The 18602-nt window shown below is 42.7% G+C and overlaps 1 protein-coding gene across 9 annotated transcripts in view; it reads right to left on the reverse strand.

Moving 5' to 3' along the window:
• SIK3 (SIK family kinase 3) overlaps positions 1–16599 on the reverse strand; it is a 241511-nt gene extending 224912 nt beyond the window's left edge. For all 9 annotated transcript variants that reach the window (XM_070273654.1, XM_070273652.1, XM_070273653.1 and 6 more), the window contains exon 1: positions 16312–16599. In XM_070273654.1, the coding sequence (XP_070129755.1) occupies positions 16312–16584 (273 nt within the window). In that variant the 5' untranslated portion in view covers positions 16585–16599. The remainder of the gene's footprint in view (positions 1–16311) is intronic.
• Between the last annotated feature and the right edge of the window lie 2003 nt (positions 16600–18602).

Here is an 18602-nt window from a genome sequence, read left to right on the forward strand (position 1 = left end):
TATACACACATCAAAAGACAAATAAGGAAACATATCTACAATATGTTAAGTAACTAATTTCCCTAATATTCAAAAAGCTATTACATGTTAATGAGAAAAAGCTCAAAAGAAAAGTAGACAAAGGACACAGATAATTTCAAGAAAAAATATGAATAGCCAATAGACAAATTAAATGATACTCAAATTCACTAATAAATAACTATAAACTAAAATGACATTTTCTTACCTGTCAGATTGACTCCCTAAAAAGATGGCTGGTTGCCAGTGTTACGGAGAACAGAAAGAGTACTATCATACATTCTTGAGTTGAATGAATTAGCTTAGCCTTTCTTAGAGGGCAATTTGGCAACATTTATAAAATTTTAAGCATTCATACTTTGACTCAGGCATTCCACTTCTAGTGAATTATTCCATTAAATTACTGAGAAAATGAAGAACCTAGTTTCAAAGGAAGATCCTAACACTGTATATATCATAATGGAGAAGAACACATAACTTTTGGAAGTTTACTCTAGGTCTGACCTAATAAAACTCTTGTATTTTTAAATATTAAGTCTGAGACTTGAGTGTCTTTTGAATAGTAAACAGTACAACAGCAAATGAATGGAACAAAAAAGAAACACTAGCACTAGTGTGCAAATATACGTATGGAAACATTAACATATAACTTGTAACTGAAAAAATAAAAGCTGGGGGCTGGCCCACTGATGTAGTAGTTAAGTGGGCCCACTTCACTTCGGTGCCCCAGCGTTCACAGCTTCAGATCCCAGGCATGGACCTACACACTGCTCATCAAGCCATGCTGTGGCAGTGTCCCACATACAAAATAGAAGAAGATTACCACATATGCTAGCTCAGCAACAGTCTTCCTCAAGCAAAAAGAGGAAGATTGGCAAAAGATGTTAGCTTAGGGCCAGTCTTCCTCACCAAAAAAATAAAATTAAAAATTAAAAAATAGCACAACCAGAGGACCTACAACTAGAATATACAATGATGTACTGGAGGGCTTTGGGAAGAAGAAGAAGGAAAAAAAAAGACTGGCAACAGACGTTAGCTCAGGTGCCAATCTTTAAAAATAAATAAATAAAAATGAAAAATAAAAGCTGGAAACAACCCTAAACCTATCAATACGGTACTACTTAAATAAATTATAGTATATCCACAAAATGGAATACTCTGCAGCCATTAAAAAGATTGAGATAGGGCAAAATGTACCGACATGGAAGAATGTTGGAGATACATTATTAAATTAAAAATAGCAACATGGCTGAGTGGTTAAGTTTTCGCACTCTGCTTCAGCGGCCCAGGGTTTCACCGGTTTGGATCCTGGATGCAGACACAGCACCGCTCATCAAACCATGCTGAGGCAGCGTCCCACATGCCACAACTAGAAGGATCCACAACTAAAATATACAACTATGTACTGGGGGGCTTTGGGGAGAAAAAGGAAAAATAAAATCTTAAAAAAAAAATAGTAACTGGAAGTGTGGTATGATCCCTTTTTAATAAAAAAAAACCTAAAATGTTAACATGTGAATAGGAAAAAAATCTGGATATAAAATGTTAACAATGTTTTCTCTGTAGAGGGGGAAGTTTCACTTTCTATGTTACATATTTTATAAAGTTTAATTATTTTATGACATATATATCAGATAGATACAAAGACAGATGTTGTTAAAGAGACTCTGAGGCTATAAAATATCCCAGAAAAGGAAGAATTATCTGAAAGTAGGAGAAAAGTACAGAATGAGTACAGAGGAAAATATTCGCAAGAGAACATATAACTTCAGACTTAGAATAACTTTACAAATTAAGAAACTAGAGCACCAAAATTAAAAACTTTTGTGCTGGGCTGGCTCTGTGGTCGAGTGGTTAAGTTCGTGCCCTCCACTGGGTTGGCCCAGGGTTTCACTGGTTCAAATCCTGGCCATGGACATGGTACCACTCGTCAGGCCATGCTGAGGCAGCATCCCACATGCCACAACTAGAAGGACACACAACTAAAAATACACAACTATGTACTGGGGGGGCTTTGGGAAAAAAAAGAAAAAATAAAATCTTTAAAAAAAAAAAAAAAACTTTTGTGCTGCAAACAAAACCATCAAGAAAATGAAAAGACAACCCACATAATGGGAGAAAATATTTGTAAATCATATCTCTGATAAAGGACTAGTATCCAGAATATATAAAGAATTCCTATAACTCAACGAAAAGACAAATAACCCAACTAAAAAATGAGCAAAGAATCTAAATAGACACTTCTCCAAAGATCTACAAATGGTCAATGAGCACATGGAAAGATGTTCAACACCATTAGTTATTAAGGAAATGCAAATCAAAACCATAATAAGATACCACTTCACATCCACTAGGATGGCTAGATCAAAAAGAAAGAGTAAGTTTCAGTGAAGATATAGAAAAATTGGAACTCGCATACATTACCAGCAGGAACGTAAAATGATGCAGTCACTTTGGAAAACAGTTTGGCAATTCCTCAGCAAGTTAAACATGGAATTACTATATGATCCAGCAATTCCACTCCTAGGTATATACTTATGAGAAATGAAAAGATACAGCCAAACAAAAATTTGTATGCCAATGTTCATAACAGTATTATTCCTAACAGCTAAAAAGTGGAAATAATGCAAATGTCCACTGACTCGCAAATGGATAAACAAAATGCAGCATATCCATACAATGGAATATTATTCAGCCATAAAAAGGAATAAAATTCGGACATACGCTACAACAGGGATGAACCTTGAAGATATTATGCTAAGTGAAAGAAGGCAGAAACAAAGGGCCATAAATTCTGCAATTCCATTTACATGAAATATCCAGAATAGACAAATCTGTAGAGTTTGATTCGTGATTGCTTAGGGCTTAGGGCTGAGGAAATGGACAGTGACTGCTAATGGGCGTGTCATTTCTTTCAAAGGGAATGAAAATGTTCTAAAATGGATTGTGGTGATGGTTGCACAACTCTGTGAATATACTAAAAACATTGAATTGGGTAAATTGTATGACATGTGAATTAAATCTCAATAAAGTGGTTGAAAAAATACATAAATAAAAAAGAAACTGGAAGCTCCATTAGTTAAGTGACTTGCCCAAAGAAAACAGTTAGGTTAGTAAACACTGACTGTGGAAAGATGTACCCTGACCCCGACTCCAGTGCTCAGTTACTGCAGACTGCCTCACGCAATTCTGACGTGCCACAAAGGACCCCCAAAGAGCTGGAAAAGCAGCAAACGCTGGTACCAGCATAAGAAAAGGAAGAGAAATTTAGCTAACACACTTGAAATGTGATTTTCAAAATTTAATGTGACTCCAAAGTGGATTGTTGGCCTAAAAAATCTAACCACCATTGATCTAAGGAGGTTGTGACTCAGTATAACAGTACCCCTTTCACTAAGAGCTCAATTAGAGCAGGGCACTGGACGCAGCTGCTGACTGAAAGGAAGAAGGAAAATGAGATCAGAAAAGGCAGTAGGCTGAAATCACTGGCCGCTCTTCTGCATATGTCGAAGAGGCCAATGAGCGACATGCTTCAAACAAGTTACTTTATTCTCGAGGATTCTAAAATCATTTAAAGAGATCTGAAAGCATCATCCCCAAATTTAACTACCTCCCAGAATTACTATACACATATAAGATATTTAGGTATAACATACGCAAGTGACGTCTCTGCAGCTGACTTGGACACAAAGATCATTGCTGGAATACAACTGCCCCGTTTGACTAGAATAACAATAACACTGTTGATGTAGAAATGGAAAGTAAGCCAAGAACATACAATCACTAAAAACATTATTTTGAGGGTTTAAAAAAATGAGCTACTAAAAAAACTGATCTATTGTCAGAGCACTGCTTATGCAACATTAGAATATTCTGACAGAAGGAAAGGACAACAGGAGGCAGGAAGCAGAAAGAAAGAAGTAAGAAATCCTGCAGGTGCTCAACTAACCCTAATAAGAAACACACAGCCCTGCTCCTGCCTTCCACAATAAAAACAATTCTGTTTCTTGTGGCATACGAACCAAGATTTCTTTTGCCAGGAACAGAAAACAACTTACTACATGAAAATGTCAACTTGTTCCATGGAACACTACACTGGCAGGGAACAGACATAAACCTTTTAAACTAAAGAGTTTTGGCTGTTTCCTCACCAAATTTTAATATCACTGGCCCATTATCAAATTCAGTTCAGTTCATGCAAACTCTAACATAAGTGGGCAAAAATACCACCCTGAAGTATACACTATAAATAAAAGACTCCATAAAATATCTTGTCCTCAAATTTCTAACAACTTTGGCTTATTTATAATTTTTAATTAATGTGGAAGCTCTCTCAACCCACCTCCACTCAACCAACCTGCCAAAATCATCACTGCTCCCCCTTCTCTCTGTAACATCATCACTGCTCCCCCTTCTCTCTGTAAAACAACTGGCGCCCCAGCACGCACACTGGCCCCAGTTAACGGCTAGACTCTTACTCCGGGACACTTCTGCTTCCACCCATGAAGTTCCACGCTTACCAAGAATTAATTGGTTTTTTCCCAAACCTATTCATACCAATTGCTCTTGTTATTATAGTTACGTAATTTAATTAGACATGTAAACTGATGAGAAATCAAAGAGAAAAGAAAGACATGTTTCTATGAAAACTAAGCTGAATACTTGAAAGACTTGGTAAAGTCTAATCAGATGTGGATGAGACAGGTGTTAAAAGATTGGATGAGAAACCATAAAACTCAAGGGGGCTTTTGTACTCATATTGCTTCAAAAATGCCTTTAAATTCCTACTTTTCTTTTAAAAAGCAAAACAAAACTGGAAATCATAGATGACGAACAATGGGTATGTTTAATGCAAACAAGATGAAGAAACCCCAAGCAGGGCATCAATACACAAAGAAATGCCCTGGCTCTATGTCAAAAGATTAGCAAATGTGTTTCTTAAATTGCAAAGAAAGAGAAAAGGAAGCGAATCCTATAGAATAAAACAAATAAATGTTTTAAAAAAACACTTGAGACATCAATCAATTATAACTTATGGACTTTAGACTCTGATTCAAACAAATAAGTGGCTATAAAAAAGAAATATATATATGACAATCAGGGAAATTTTAACAGTGATCTGATATTTAATGACATTAAGGAATTATTGTTAATTGTTTTTAGGTAGGATAATGGTACTGTGGTTATGGTTTTTTGAAAATGAATCCTCGTCTACTTAGAAATACACGCCAAAATATTCACGGATGAAATGACAGGATTCCGGGATTAGCGTCAAAATAAGGTAGGAAGACGGGCCAGTCCCATGGCGGAATGGTTAAGTTTACAGGCTCCACTTCGGCAGCCCAGGGTTTCACCGATTCCTAGCACAGACCTAGCACCACTCATCAAGCCATGCTGAGGCGGCATCCCACATCGCACGACCAGAAGGACCTACGACTAGAATATACAACTATGTACTGGGGGGCTTTGGGGAAACAAGAAAAAAATAAAAATAAAAAATAAAGTTGGGAGAAACGGGAAGCAGAAAGGGGTACAGATGAAGGATTGACCATGAGGTGATAACCGCTTCAGCTGGCGACAGGTCAGCAGGGGTTCATTATACTACTCTTTCTACTTTGGCCTATGTTTGAAATTTTCCATAATAAACACTTTTAAAAAGATTAGTGAATGAATGCATATGTATGTTTTAAATTAAAATAAAATATTAAAAGCATATATGCATCCTTATTTCTGATTTTCCAGCTTCATTTGTTTTTTCCCCTGAATTAACTAAGCAAATCATAACCCAAATTTACTGTGTAAGAGGCCTTCTATTGGAGACTAAAGAAAAGAGCATATCATCAGGTGCCCAAAATGCAACAGCAGTAATCCCAAAACATTCTAAGAACAATATCCCATATGACCCAATTACCCTTGACGATCACTTTAATACGCCTGCAGTACAGTGCATAAAGCAAATCTAAACCCAACAGGGCTGGGCATCACCATGTCTACTCACACGATTATCTCCCTGACAATCTCCTTCACCATCTTCTCACCATTACAAACAGAGAGGAGTAAATTTACAACCTTCATCAATCTCTGAAATTCTCACTCACGTTTACCAAAGAATAGTTATTTAAAAATCAAAGGTTCAGGTAATCTATTTCTCATTAACCTATCTTCTTTCCTTCAGCAATTTCTCCAGTTTAGGTTTATGTCTCTTTGTGAAACATTAGGAGAGAATGACAATTCATAAAAAACAATTGAAAGACTGGAGTCACACTTAATCTTCTCTCTCCTTGTCCAGGTTTGGTTCAGGGAGAGAAGGATGAGGCAGCTGCTCTAACCGTCGTTCGACCTGTCCCATATCTATCACCCTAGGCTTAGAGGTGCAGCAGAGACTTAAAAGCCCTCTGCTCCCAAGCCAAGAAAGGCAGAAACAGACAAGACAAAGAAAGAAGGCCTTCTCACACACTGCTGGGGAGGCCAGCCCTGGCACAACCTTTCTGGAAAGCAAGGTGGCAATATATGTACCAGGTGTCTTAAAAACATGGGTACCCTATGGAGTAGTGATTTCACTTCCAACACTCCATCCTGAGCAAAAACTCAGAAATGCATCAAAGATTCACCCACAAAAATGGCCAATAAGCAAATTTCTAACAGTGAAAAACTGTTAAATTATGAAAAAGGTTCAAAAAACAACAGTAGTCATATAACGGAAAAATATACATCCACTAAAATTGATGTTTAAAATAGTTTCTAATGATGGGGAAATGCTTATAGTGGTAAGAGGGGGCAGAAATAAAATAGTATATCAATATGATCTCAATTATGTATTTTATAATATTAATAACTCTTGCAGGATTATGCGTGATTTTTTTCCTTCTGCTTCTTTATAATTTTCTGAGTTTTCCCAAATTTCTTCCATGAGCACAAGTTACTTTTACAATCAGAAAAAACAGGGCAAGGTGGTAAAAGAGAGCCAACTAATAAGCAATTGGGTTGAAGTAAGAGAGTTTATACTTCATACGTCGTCTTCCTCTTCTATCAGGCTCAAGCTGCAAGCATTCAACTGCTCCTTTACCATAACCCTTTGTCTACCCTGACAAGAATAAAGTTTATTTTCTTGTCTTCTACTACCAGTAGTCACTCCTTTTCACATACACAAGACACAACAAATACTAGTTGAATTAGTCCATTAAAGGTAAGAACCATTAAAAGTAACCCACTGAAATTAAGGGCGAGTGACAGGAAAGCTTTTTTTTTTGTTTTGAAAGCAGATCATTTAGTGTAAAGAAAAGAACAAGCAGTAACTCAACAAACAGTTTGAAGTTGTTTCAGGAAGGGCCAGCAGCCCAAGACAGCTTGGTGGGTCTGCGAAGGAAAAGAGGCTCCAAAGCAGAAGAGGGGAAACGAGGCACAGGCCGACCACATCGACCACGCCTGTGGGGCCTTCTCAAGGAAGAACCCCACTGGGAGCCTGGATAGGAATGAACCTTCTATTTAAAGTAAAGGACTCGGATTTGAATGGCAGGATTTACTTTAGATACACTGAACCTCCTAATAATCTAAGTTTGAGACATGCCAAAAATAAGTCACTTGCCCAGAAAGGTTGTGAAATCTCCGTACCCAGAGATTTGTGAGAAAAAGATAGAAAATTACTTTTCTTTATCTTAACCGGAGACAGGAAATTTCAAGAGTAAAACTGTAAGATGTGTTAAGAGAATAAAAACAAACTCACTCCCATTTTTTTCATCCTTACATTCAGTCACTAAATGAATATTTACAAGCGCTGTATTGTAGTAGGCGCTGGGAACACTGCAGCAAACTCAGATGAAAACCCCAGCCTCACACATCGAATCATCACACTGTGCTTCTAACAAACATTAAAAGTTAGAATTTTTTTTTTAAGTCAAATGATTTTTAGAAATTTCAAGCATGTCAAAGCACTGCCAAGAAATAAACAGCATCTAGCATTTGGACTGACCCAGAGCAGCCCTTAATAAATATCTACAGGGACTAAGAAAAAGAAAATCCCAGGGCCGGCCCAATGGCGCAGCGGTTAAGTTTGCACGTTCCGCTTCTCGGTGGCCCGGGGTTCAGTGGTTCAGATCCTGGGTGCAGACATAGCACCGCTTGGCACACCTTGCTGTGGTAGGCATCTCGCGTATAAAGCAGAGGGAGATGGGCAGGGATGTTAGCTCAGGGCCAGTCTTCCTCAGCAAAAAGAGGAAGATTGGCAGTAGTCAGCTCAGGGCTAATCTTCCTCAAAAAAAAAAAATCTACAAAACAAGACTAAAAAACTGTGTGGCTGAGGTATTGGGGTGGCAGGCAGACAATCTCACTATACACAAGAGCGTACCTTTTGAATTTTGTATCAAACATCCCTTCCTAGTTTACGATAATTTTTTAAAAGTTTATTGGATGGATGGATGGATGAAATTAATGAAAAATTTCTTCTCCAAAAAATTTAGTCTCAAGAAATGTGGTTGGCTAACCTCAACTTGCACATTCAATTCTTCTGGAAGAAGCAATGAGAAATAAAGCACACCGCTAGTGAGCATGCACTAGAGTTGAAACCAGGCAGAAATCTGATAATTTCTCAGAACTTCCTAATCAAAACTTGAGTACAGTTTAAGAAAACTGACCAGAAGTATCCAGCTGAGTGAGCCCAGCCTACACAGACAAGCTTAAACAGAAGATAGGCTTGATTCTCCTTCCTCCTCAGTTTCTGGGAAAGGAGGCTGCACGTTCGCAATCTGATCCCTAGCTCTAACAAGTTCAATTCTGAGATGAAACACTCATCAGTGGCCAGAGACTCCTCGTCTACAGTAGACCCCACACCTCCTAAACAGAAGAATGTTCGAACATAACGTCACCACAACTCCTCCAACAGTTTTGTACTGGCTGATGGAATTTATTCTGAACAGATTCAAAAGAAGCCCTTTCAAGCTAATTCACCCTAGACTGCTGAGCCTTCTCAAAGACATTGCCTAGGCCATTTATTTAACAATTATTTATAACATTAGGACAAAAATCCACAACAATGTATATAATTTTCGTCCTCTGGGTATTATCAGTCATCCACAGGACACTATGACTGTGCTCTATTATGTATTATGCCAGAAGGGACCAAGCTCCTCACTACTAGAAGGGGGCAGGGACTCACCTGATGAATGAGGTCATTCACCTGGGGAAGAGGCATAGCTCTTAGACCAGAAACTAGAAGCACGTAAGAGAAGCCCTAAATAAGTGGTTCTCTTGGCCCTCATCTGTGTCATCAAGGTATGTATCTTGGTGACCAGTTCTCTTAATGAGTCACAAGATGGCACCATCCCCCTGGAAACTAGTAGTGATCTGGTAAGTGAGGAATCCATCTAAGGTACCTTCAAAGATAGACCAGACCAGCCCAACAGAACAAAAGGATAATTACTCTTATTCCCCTGGAGTGAGCTAGATCTAGTGGCAAAAGAAAACTATTTAAGGCAGACTGTGTTTATGATCATTGCCTTGTATGTGTTTATTTCTTTCCCTTTTTACTTCCTTAGTATTTTGAAAGACTTTTTTGACACCTCAGTCACATCAAGGGAGCGCCTAGGAGTATTTGAGTAGAAGATTTAAAGAAAAGCCATGGGCGCAAGGAGGAACGCTGGTAAGTGGCAGGCGTGATGGAGTAAACCAAGGCGGAAGGACAAGTGAAACACAGTGTTGGTATATTTACTCTTCCTCCTACTTGGAAAGTTTTCCTCTCATCACGACATCTTACTTTTGGAGTTTGTTTTAAGAGAGAGCATAAATATCTTAGACTTTAATTAGTAGATATATCTTGTTTCTCTAATAAAAGGTCAAGTGCTCAGAGGGCGAGGGTAATGTTTTCTGTGATGGAGGAGTCAGGGCAGAGTTAACCAGGAGAAGAGATGCCTGGATTCTAATCCAGCTCCCCACTAACTAGCTAAAGGAGTCTAGGCAAGTGGGGGGAGGGGGGGTGTTACCAAAGAGAGCCATGAATCTAATGCATAAGTGGTCTAAACTACTTTAATAGCCCCTAAAAGGCTGAGATTCTTTTTTCTCTTTTTTTCTTTTCTTTTTTTTAGGAAGATTAGCCCTGAGCTAACTACTACCAATCCTCCTCTTTTTGCTGAGGAAGACTGGCCCTGAGCTAACATCCCTGCCCACCTTCCTCTACTTTATATGTGGGACGCCTACCACAGCATGGCTTGCCAAGCAGTGCCGTGTCTGCACCCAGGATCCGAACCGGCGAACCCCAGGCCGCCGAGAAGCAAAACGTGCGAACTTAACCACTGCGCCACCGGGCTGGCCCCCCGAGACTCTAAATTCCGTTAAGTTCATCTTTCTAGACTCTGGAAAAGAAAAAGTTGGAACAGAACATTTCTAAGATCTTTTTTGTACCCAAAAAATCAACAAATATTTGTTGGCTGATCAAGTTTGCCATTCTCTTATAGTGTGAAAGAGTATAACTCCTTAAAATTGAACACCTCCTATATCTGAAGAAAGACATCAGACAAAGCTTTTTTACCCCTAACCTAAAGCAACCAACAGGAGTTTTTAAAAACATAAATCAGATGATGTCAATGCTTTGCTTAGATATCCTCTGATGTCAATACCCAATTTCATATTCAATTCCATAAAATGGCCTCTAAGACCTATATGATCTGGGCCCTTTCTAATTTTCTGACCTCATCCCTTACCATCCTCCCCCTTGTTTACTAAGCTTCCAGGCACTATGACCTTGGATCTAATATTTGAGTAAACCAAGCTCATTTCTACCTCAGGACCTTTGCACTTGCCATTCCTTCTGCATTAAATCTTCTGTCTTCCAAATCTTCCCAAGCTGGCTCTTTCTTATCATTCAGGTGTCAGCTCAAATATCACCAGCCTGGAAAGGCCTTCCCTGACCACTCTATCTGATGCAGCACCCTTCCCCAAACACTCTCTACCCCATTTATTTTCTTCATAGTATCCATCACTATATGAAGTTATTTATTTGTTTACATGTTTCTTGTCTGTCTTCTCTCGTTAGAAAGCAAGCTCCAAGAAGGCAAGAGCTTTTTGTCTCTTGTTTATTGGTATACTCAAGAGCCCAGGATAGAACCTGACACAAAATTTGGATTCAGTAAAATGTGTTGAATGAATGAATGGATAAGGTAAGGGAAAGGTTCCAACTCTGTGCAGAGAGGTTTCGGTGTTTTCTAGAATTATAGAGGCTTTGGTGAGTAGAGAGCATTTCTTTTCCTTTTCAAAGCATCCATTTTGTTCTCTTTTATGCCATGAACTAGAAAACATTAGCCAGCTTGATACTTGGAAAATGAAAACAGCAATTCTGGCACAGAAATAACTAGTCTGGGCACCTCTGGCTTGAGCCAGATCTGTGACTTTCTAGGGAGCTGGCACCAAAGACAGAATGTTAAAATAAACAACTCCGATGTTGGAAGTGGAATCCTAGTATTTTGACTCTGGAGAGACTAGTGCAAATCAATCTTAGCTCTTCACAAAGTTTCAACAAAGTTAGTAACCTCATCACAACTATATCAAAGTGAAGTTAGTCATCTTTCAACAGTCATTTCTAGATTATCTAGGGATGGAACTATCCTCCTCAGATGTAACTAATGTAAATCTTGCTTTCAATTTCTTCTTGACCTAATTCTCTTTTCTATTTACCAATGAATCTTGTTTTCAGCCTTCTAATGAGCACAAAGCATCATCTCATCCAATTCACTGAACTCTTCCTCAGAAGTGAAAATAATACCATTAGCCCACTTTGAGTTGTTCTCATGGAAACGAGTTTGCACTAAACCAAACGGCACACAGATGTGTCCTAGCTGGTCAATATTTGGCATGGTGTCATGGGGCAGAATGTTTTCTCTGTGGAATATCTGAAGTTAAGAATCCTGACCTTGGCCTTCTAAGTAGCACACTCCGCACCCAAGCGCAAACGTGTTCTTAAGCTTGTAGGAATATTGCTTCATATCCTCCAGCAAATTTAAGTGAATCTCTGAAGAGAGCACTGCATTCAAGCAAACTCTGTTCCATTACCAACATGACAAAGAGCAGTTACACAAACACAGTGAACACTCGAGGCAGCCCAAATACGAGCCAGTGTTAGTCACAGTCTTCACTCGACGTCTCATAACTGTTTAAAAAGCTTAACTCATGGAAAAGTATGTTTTAAAATGCCAATTTCATGAAATCAGCCCCTAGTCCACCAGAGTTAAACCCAACTCTCTCCAAGTGACACCTGAAGCAATAGCAAACTATTTTTTCTACCCTTAAAGCATATCATCCCAATGACATCTACCTACACAAAACAAACGGCATATGCATTCATGAACTGTTCCAAAGGGGAAAAAGCAAGAAAGGCAGACTATGTCTTACTCACCTTTGGTACTACTGCATCTGATGATGATAATGATGATGATAATATTTACCATATGCCTACTACGTGCCAGGCACTGTTCTAAGAGCTTCCCATACATTATCTTATCTAATCTTCATAACAGCCAATCTTGTGAGGTAAGTAGTATTGTCATCTCATTTTACAGATGAGGAAATCCAAGTGCAGAGTGGTTAAATAATTGACCCAAGATCACCCAGCTGTTAAGCAGCAGAGGATCCAAACCCAGGCAGCCTTATCCAAAGCTCAAGCTCTTACCACAAACCAACAGATCACAGGCAAGTGATATATATTTGTTGAAATACACTTTAAAAGTATTTGACCAATGGCTTTTATAGTCATACATACTTAAAAAAATGCATACAAAATATGTTTACTCTTCATACTCAAAATACATGCATCTAACCAGTGAAAGTATAATTAGGCACAGGTAACAGACTATATGCAATTGAGAGCAGAAAATCTTTTTTTTTTTTTTTAATCTCTTTAATACCTTATAGTGTCCTACCAAAAGAACAGAGCCAAAGAATCTCAGACTAAGGGCTCCTCCAAAAACAGGAAATCAAAGAGGTGGGACAAAGACAGGCAGGGTGAGCTGCTAACCAAATTATGTCACAGATGAATATGCTCTCCTGCTAACCGCTCTGCAGGGCGCTCAAAGCACTGCAGTGTTGCCAATATTAAGTCTGAGCTCATGAATGCCGTACTGCAAAAGTCACCAACAACCAAACAGGAAAACATTTCCTCTTCTCCGCTGATTCTATTCACCCCAGGGTCCTACTCTAGGAGGTTTGAGAATGAACAGAATTTGGGGAAGGGCCAGCTTCACCACTTATTGCTGGACAGAGTGCAGTAGCTTAGGCAATAAATGAAGTTTCCTTTAGCAGCCTCTTAGTCCTTGGAAGGGGGAGTGTGTGTTAAGCAAAGGTGATCATAAATATTTCTCTGATGTTCAGAAAAACACCTATTACCTAATCTCCTTCAGCTAACACAGATATCATCTGATTTACTTGAGTTATCTATGGTTACAAGAAAGACCCAGACCATACAGGGGTCGACAGGGAGAAAAGGGAAAAGATAAAATCACATACCTCTAAAAGAGGAAACAAAAAAATGATACATTCTAGAAAGAGATGGAAAATAAATAGCTCTCCAGTTCCTAGTGACCTGACTGCAGAAGTAAGATAGACGCTGCAGTGCATGGGGAGAAACATCTCTCTACCTGAGTACCGAAACAGCAGCTCCTGCAACTGCTAGGTCCTAGGCACCCTCCTCGCCATTATATAACCAAACCATGGCCCTCACAGGCCATCCTACTGTATGTCAACAGCTGTTAGGCACATCTAAGCTGTCAGCATTCGCGAATCCCTTCCAAAGTGGATTCAGATAAGCATGGAGCAGGCCAAAATATGCTCATCGTTCACCCAGAGCACATGACAACTCCTTGTGAATTAAGCTTCACTCATGTCAGAGTAATTTAAGCAGCAAAAGATAGGGCGCTTGTAACTGTAACTAGGAAATTGCACACTGCTACAGAAACACAAATGAGTGCTGGTGTGGTCCTGTCACACATGCAACTCATTGTCCAAGCCATTGCAGTCTCATTCAAGATTCTGAATATTTCCATACATAGGAATTGCATAACTGCACATAACCACAAATGATCAAAGATAAAAATCAACATAAACAGTGACACCCGTCTATAAACAAGCCAATGTTAAAAATGCTGCAGTCCTAAAGGGTACCACACGGCCTTAGAGAAAAACTAAACACACACACACTGGAAAATTAGAAAGCAGACAGACCAGCCATAATTAGCCACTGGCTTTGCTGACTACTGAAGATAGAAATGTCTCTTTTATATATAAAGCCAAGAATCAACTGTTTGTAATTACATTTACAGAAACACTCAACCCTGTCTGTCACAGATTTTTTAATCAATATTTTGGTGTATCCAAGGGCTAGAGGATACAAAATTCTTTAAATCATAGATACCATAAACCAGGCAACCAATGAAGTTCATGGAGTCCACCATCCAGAGGTCAGAGCAAAACAATCCCAGGAGTGCAATGTGATTACTTAGAAGACAGGGAGGTAAAAAAGGAAATACCAAAACAAGGATTAAAGCTCTAACAACTAGAGTTGTTTGTAAACATAACTTTGGCTAGGCTAACAGTAAACAATGAGAAACACTCAGGGGGGAGGACACGTCCCAGAGTCTCAGCTCAGTCTACTACCCCCAGGGTCCCAGGATAACATCAGGGAACCCTGGACTTTGGTATCTCATTCAGCTCAGACCTGCAGACCTGAGGCCCAATGATGGAAACTGACAGAAAGGCTGAAGGGGGCCCCCCAGAGGAAGTGAAACTGACCAATCAATTTTCCACAGCCACCCACCCTGCCACCCTGTAAGAAGGGCCCCTTGTAGTCTTTCACAGAAAGGAGGGAAAAGGGAACTTCAGGTTGTAAGTGAGCAGGAGAGAAGGCCTAAATAAGTCACTGGTGTCTGAAAACAAGTAATTGCCATAAAAGCAAAAACAAGGTAGGTGATGATAACCAGAGGCTAGGCTGAGGAGGTGAGGGGAACTGATGCGGCTTTGGTAGGAAGCAACAGCTACAAGCCTTCTTCATTAAGCTGAAGGAACCCAAACTGCAGTTTTAAATATAATGAATGACTACATTGAAAGTATTCATTCAAGTGAGAGATGGAGCAAAGAAAGAAATTTGGAGTACAAATGGGCTTTGTGGGTCTTATCAAAACCAAATGATTCCTCCTGATGCCTTAGATTCCAAAACTCCCAATGAAGAAGGCTCCTGGGAAGTGCTACCCACATTTCCTGAGAAAGTGAATTTTTGATGTATATATTTATGGCTTCCTAATTGACCTTGGCCAATTTCACTACTACAGCTCCACAAATCCCTTGGGAGCCAAAGGGCCCAATGCGTGTATCTTCCCGTAGCGTCTGGGTTCCTCACGAACCTCCTCAGTCACCAGGCTTTCCCCTCACCACTGAGAGCCCACCCTGGGTTCTATAAAGCCCACAATTTCAGACCCTCCAAGAACCAAAAATAACCAGCAATCCTGCTCTCCCAAACTCTTTAACCCCTCACTAGCCAGCGCCACCATAAACCTGGGGCCTCCTGGGGCCTCTGTTCCCTGAGCCCCTTCCTGCAGAAAAGCAAAATAATTCCCCCCCCCTCATTTCCCCATCGCCTCCTCCCATAATCTCGTCAGTCCTCGGGCTCCCATTCCCACCACCTATTAGTCTTAGACGATCGTGCCGATAGGTATCTGTCATAAGCTACCAGGTCCCTCATATCTCCCAGTCCCTGCGCCCACCACACACCCCAGGTACATGCCCCAGCCGCCCTTGCTCCCCTCCTAACTGCCCCCGACCCCCGCGCTGCCGGTTTACCCTTGTCTTCCCCCATCCTCCTGGTCCACGTTTCCGATGCCCCTGCCCTCATTCCCTCAGGATTTCCTAATTGCTGGTTCCAGAGTCTTCTTAGCTTACAAGAAGGCTCCTGGCTCCGTGAGAGTTCCAAACCTCTTCTTTCCAACCACCCCTTCTACGCCCCTCCGCACGGCCCCGGGAACCCCCTCCGCATCCCAGGCACCGCAGGTCCCGGGGGTCAGCAGCCCCCCTGCGCCCCTCTGCCGTGGAGTTCCCCTCGCTCGGTCCCCTGGGGCTCCCTTCCTCGTCTCGCCCTCTCCTCCCGGCCCCCGCAGCCCCCGACCCGCTCCCCGGGTCCCCGACGCTCTCGCCCGCCCGGAGCCCCGCTGACCGCGCCAACCCCTCAGCCCCGGGGTCGCGGGCTCTCCTGCCCTCGCCGGGGCACTCGGCGGGCCGTCCCGCGCTGCGCAGCCCCGCGGCCGCCCGGCGCCACCGCGCCCCTACCTTGGCCTTGGTGACGAGGTGCGTGGCCCGCTTGACCACGGCGAAGTTGCCCTTGCCGATGGTGCGGTCGATCTCGTAGTAGCCGATACGGGCAGGCACCGGCCCGCGGGAGGCCGGCGCTGGGGGACGCGGCGGGCCAGCCGCCGGGGGCCCGGCAGCGGGGGCGGCCGGGGGCCCCGGGGCGGGCGGAGGCAGCAGGCGGCCCGCCGGCCCGGCTCCCCCCGCCCCGGCCCCGGCAGCCCCGCCAGCTCCGCTCGCCGCCGCCGCCGCCATCTTGTTGTGCAGTGAAACCTCCGGGGCCGCGGGGAGCCGGCGGGGGGGAGGGGGCGGGGGGGCGGGAAGGCGGGGGGGAGCCGGCGGACGTCACTCCGGGAGGCGGGGCGCGCGCGCCGCCGGGGCCCGGCGCCATGGCAACCGCGCGTCACGTGCCGACGCGCGTCACTGCCCGGAGCCATGGCAACCGTGACCTCACCGGCGAGCTCCACCTGCCCGCGTGGGCCCCGTTCCTCGGGCGCCGGCTCCCGGGTGCCCCCCTCTGGGGATGAGACAGTGGGCGCCGCCGGGTGCCAGCCGGCCCCAAGCCGCTGCGGCGGTCCCGAGTCGGGGGAAGGGGGCTCGATGTTTGACCCAAAGCCAGCCCCCAGTCGCCCCTAGAATCGCTAAGGTGACCCCTACTGTGACCTCTGTCCCAGTTCAGCAATCACCCAGCCTCCCTTAAAACCAAATATTTTCTCATCACCAAAAATACCGGCCTTGTCCCACTTTAGCCCTTGAGACCACAAAGGCAGGAATAGCTACAGTGTTGAAGAAACTAACCAAGTTGGTAGAGAGGCAGGGGAATTCTTCAGTAAAATTCCTTCTTATAAAACCAAAGTCACCCGGCACGACCAATCTAATATAGTGTCACCGAGTACAGGGGAATGGAGAAACTAGGATTTGCGTGTTCAAGGACGGAGAAACCGCCCCAAGCACGCATTCCACTCATTGGGTGGGTAAGGGTCAGGGAAGGGACGTCATTTTCCTTCCTCCCACCCCGTCTCTGAACAATTCTATAGCTAAATGACTGTCAAAGTGTCCGCGTCCTATTTCTGTCACTTGTATAACCCTGATGAAGAAGTGGTGCACACTGTCCGGTAAGCCACGTCATGTTAAAGACCAACCGTCTGTTAGGCAAAAGAAAGAAGTAAACAATAAAATAAAAATTCCACCTTTACTCGTGACTCTCCAAGGACATTAAAGGTGACCAAATTCATAACTTCAACAATAGATCACTTATCCTTTTTTCTTCCCTCCTCTGTTATCTGATATTCCACACCCTCCTGAGCCCCTCACCAGCTCCCAGGTCTCTCCCTCCTCTTTTTTCCCCCCTCCCTTTATTAAGGAGATTGACTTAACTTTCCTTAAGTGGGGATGGGAAGGGGTAGGCAATTGGGCCTTTAATAACAAGATGGTCTTTGGCAGGCCGGAGGGAGGAGGGGAGAATGAGAACGCTCCAATGGTAACATGTGCTCCCTCAGTCCCGTCCTAACCCATCCGCATCTATGTCTCTCACCCGCAGAACTGTGTTGTCGGCTCACTGCACGGACAGTATTAAAAACTGACTCCCAGGGCACTGTAAATGTGACAAGGAGAACGCATGTTTACTCTCTCTGACCAAAGGATATTTACTAGTGCTCTGACTCTCCATCTGACTGTGAGTAATGGCTGGGACAAGGATGGGACAGAGGGGTCATTCTCCAAATGTCTTGGATCAATTCCCTAGTGGCTGTTCCAAATTGCCAACACAATTAACACTATTGGCTCCTTTACCAGCAAATAAGGATAAGGATGAAGGGAACCTAGGCTTCTTGCTCTGGTTAAGCCCTTTCATTGGTTGAATGCATTCAATCCCAGATAAAAGGCCAGCCTCTCTTACCACTTCATGACCCTGTTCACCTGCCTCGAGCAGGGACTACACGTTAACTTTGGTGCCGGGCCCCCGGGGGCCCAGTTTTACCATCTCCCAGCGGGAAGGGGGCAAGGATGAGGGGTCTCAACAGAAACCTTAGATGGCTGGTAAGGCAAGGAAAAAAATCTTTTATTCTGAAGACTAGAGGAGCAGCACTGAAACCATTCTCACTAGTGACTTTACAGCGTCTCCTCCACCCCGGGAGATCATTTGAACATCCAGTACAGCAGCTTCTGCCGCTCTCTGGAGGATGTCACGAACAAAGAGGCCTCTGGGGAGAAACCAGAAAATGGAACGTTGGTCTAATTTCCAAAGAGAAAAGGTAGCTCACTCTTGCCTCTCA

This window comes from Equus caballus, chromosome 7 (assembly GCF_041296265.1).
Source record: "Equus caballus isolate H_3958 breed thoroughbred chromosome 7, TB-T2T, whole genome shotgun sequence".
NCBI lineage: Eukaryota > Metazoa > Chordata > Mammalia > Perissodactyla > Equidae > Equus > Equus caballus.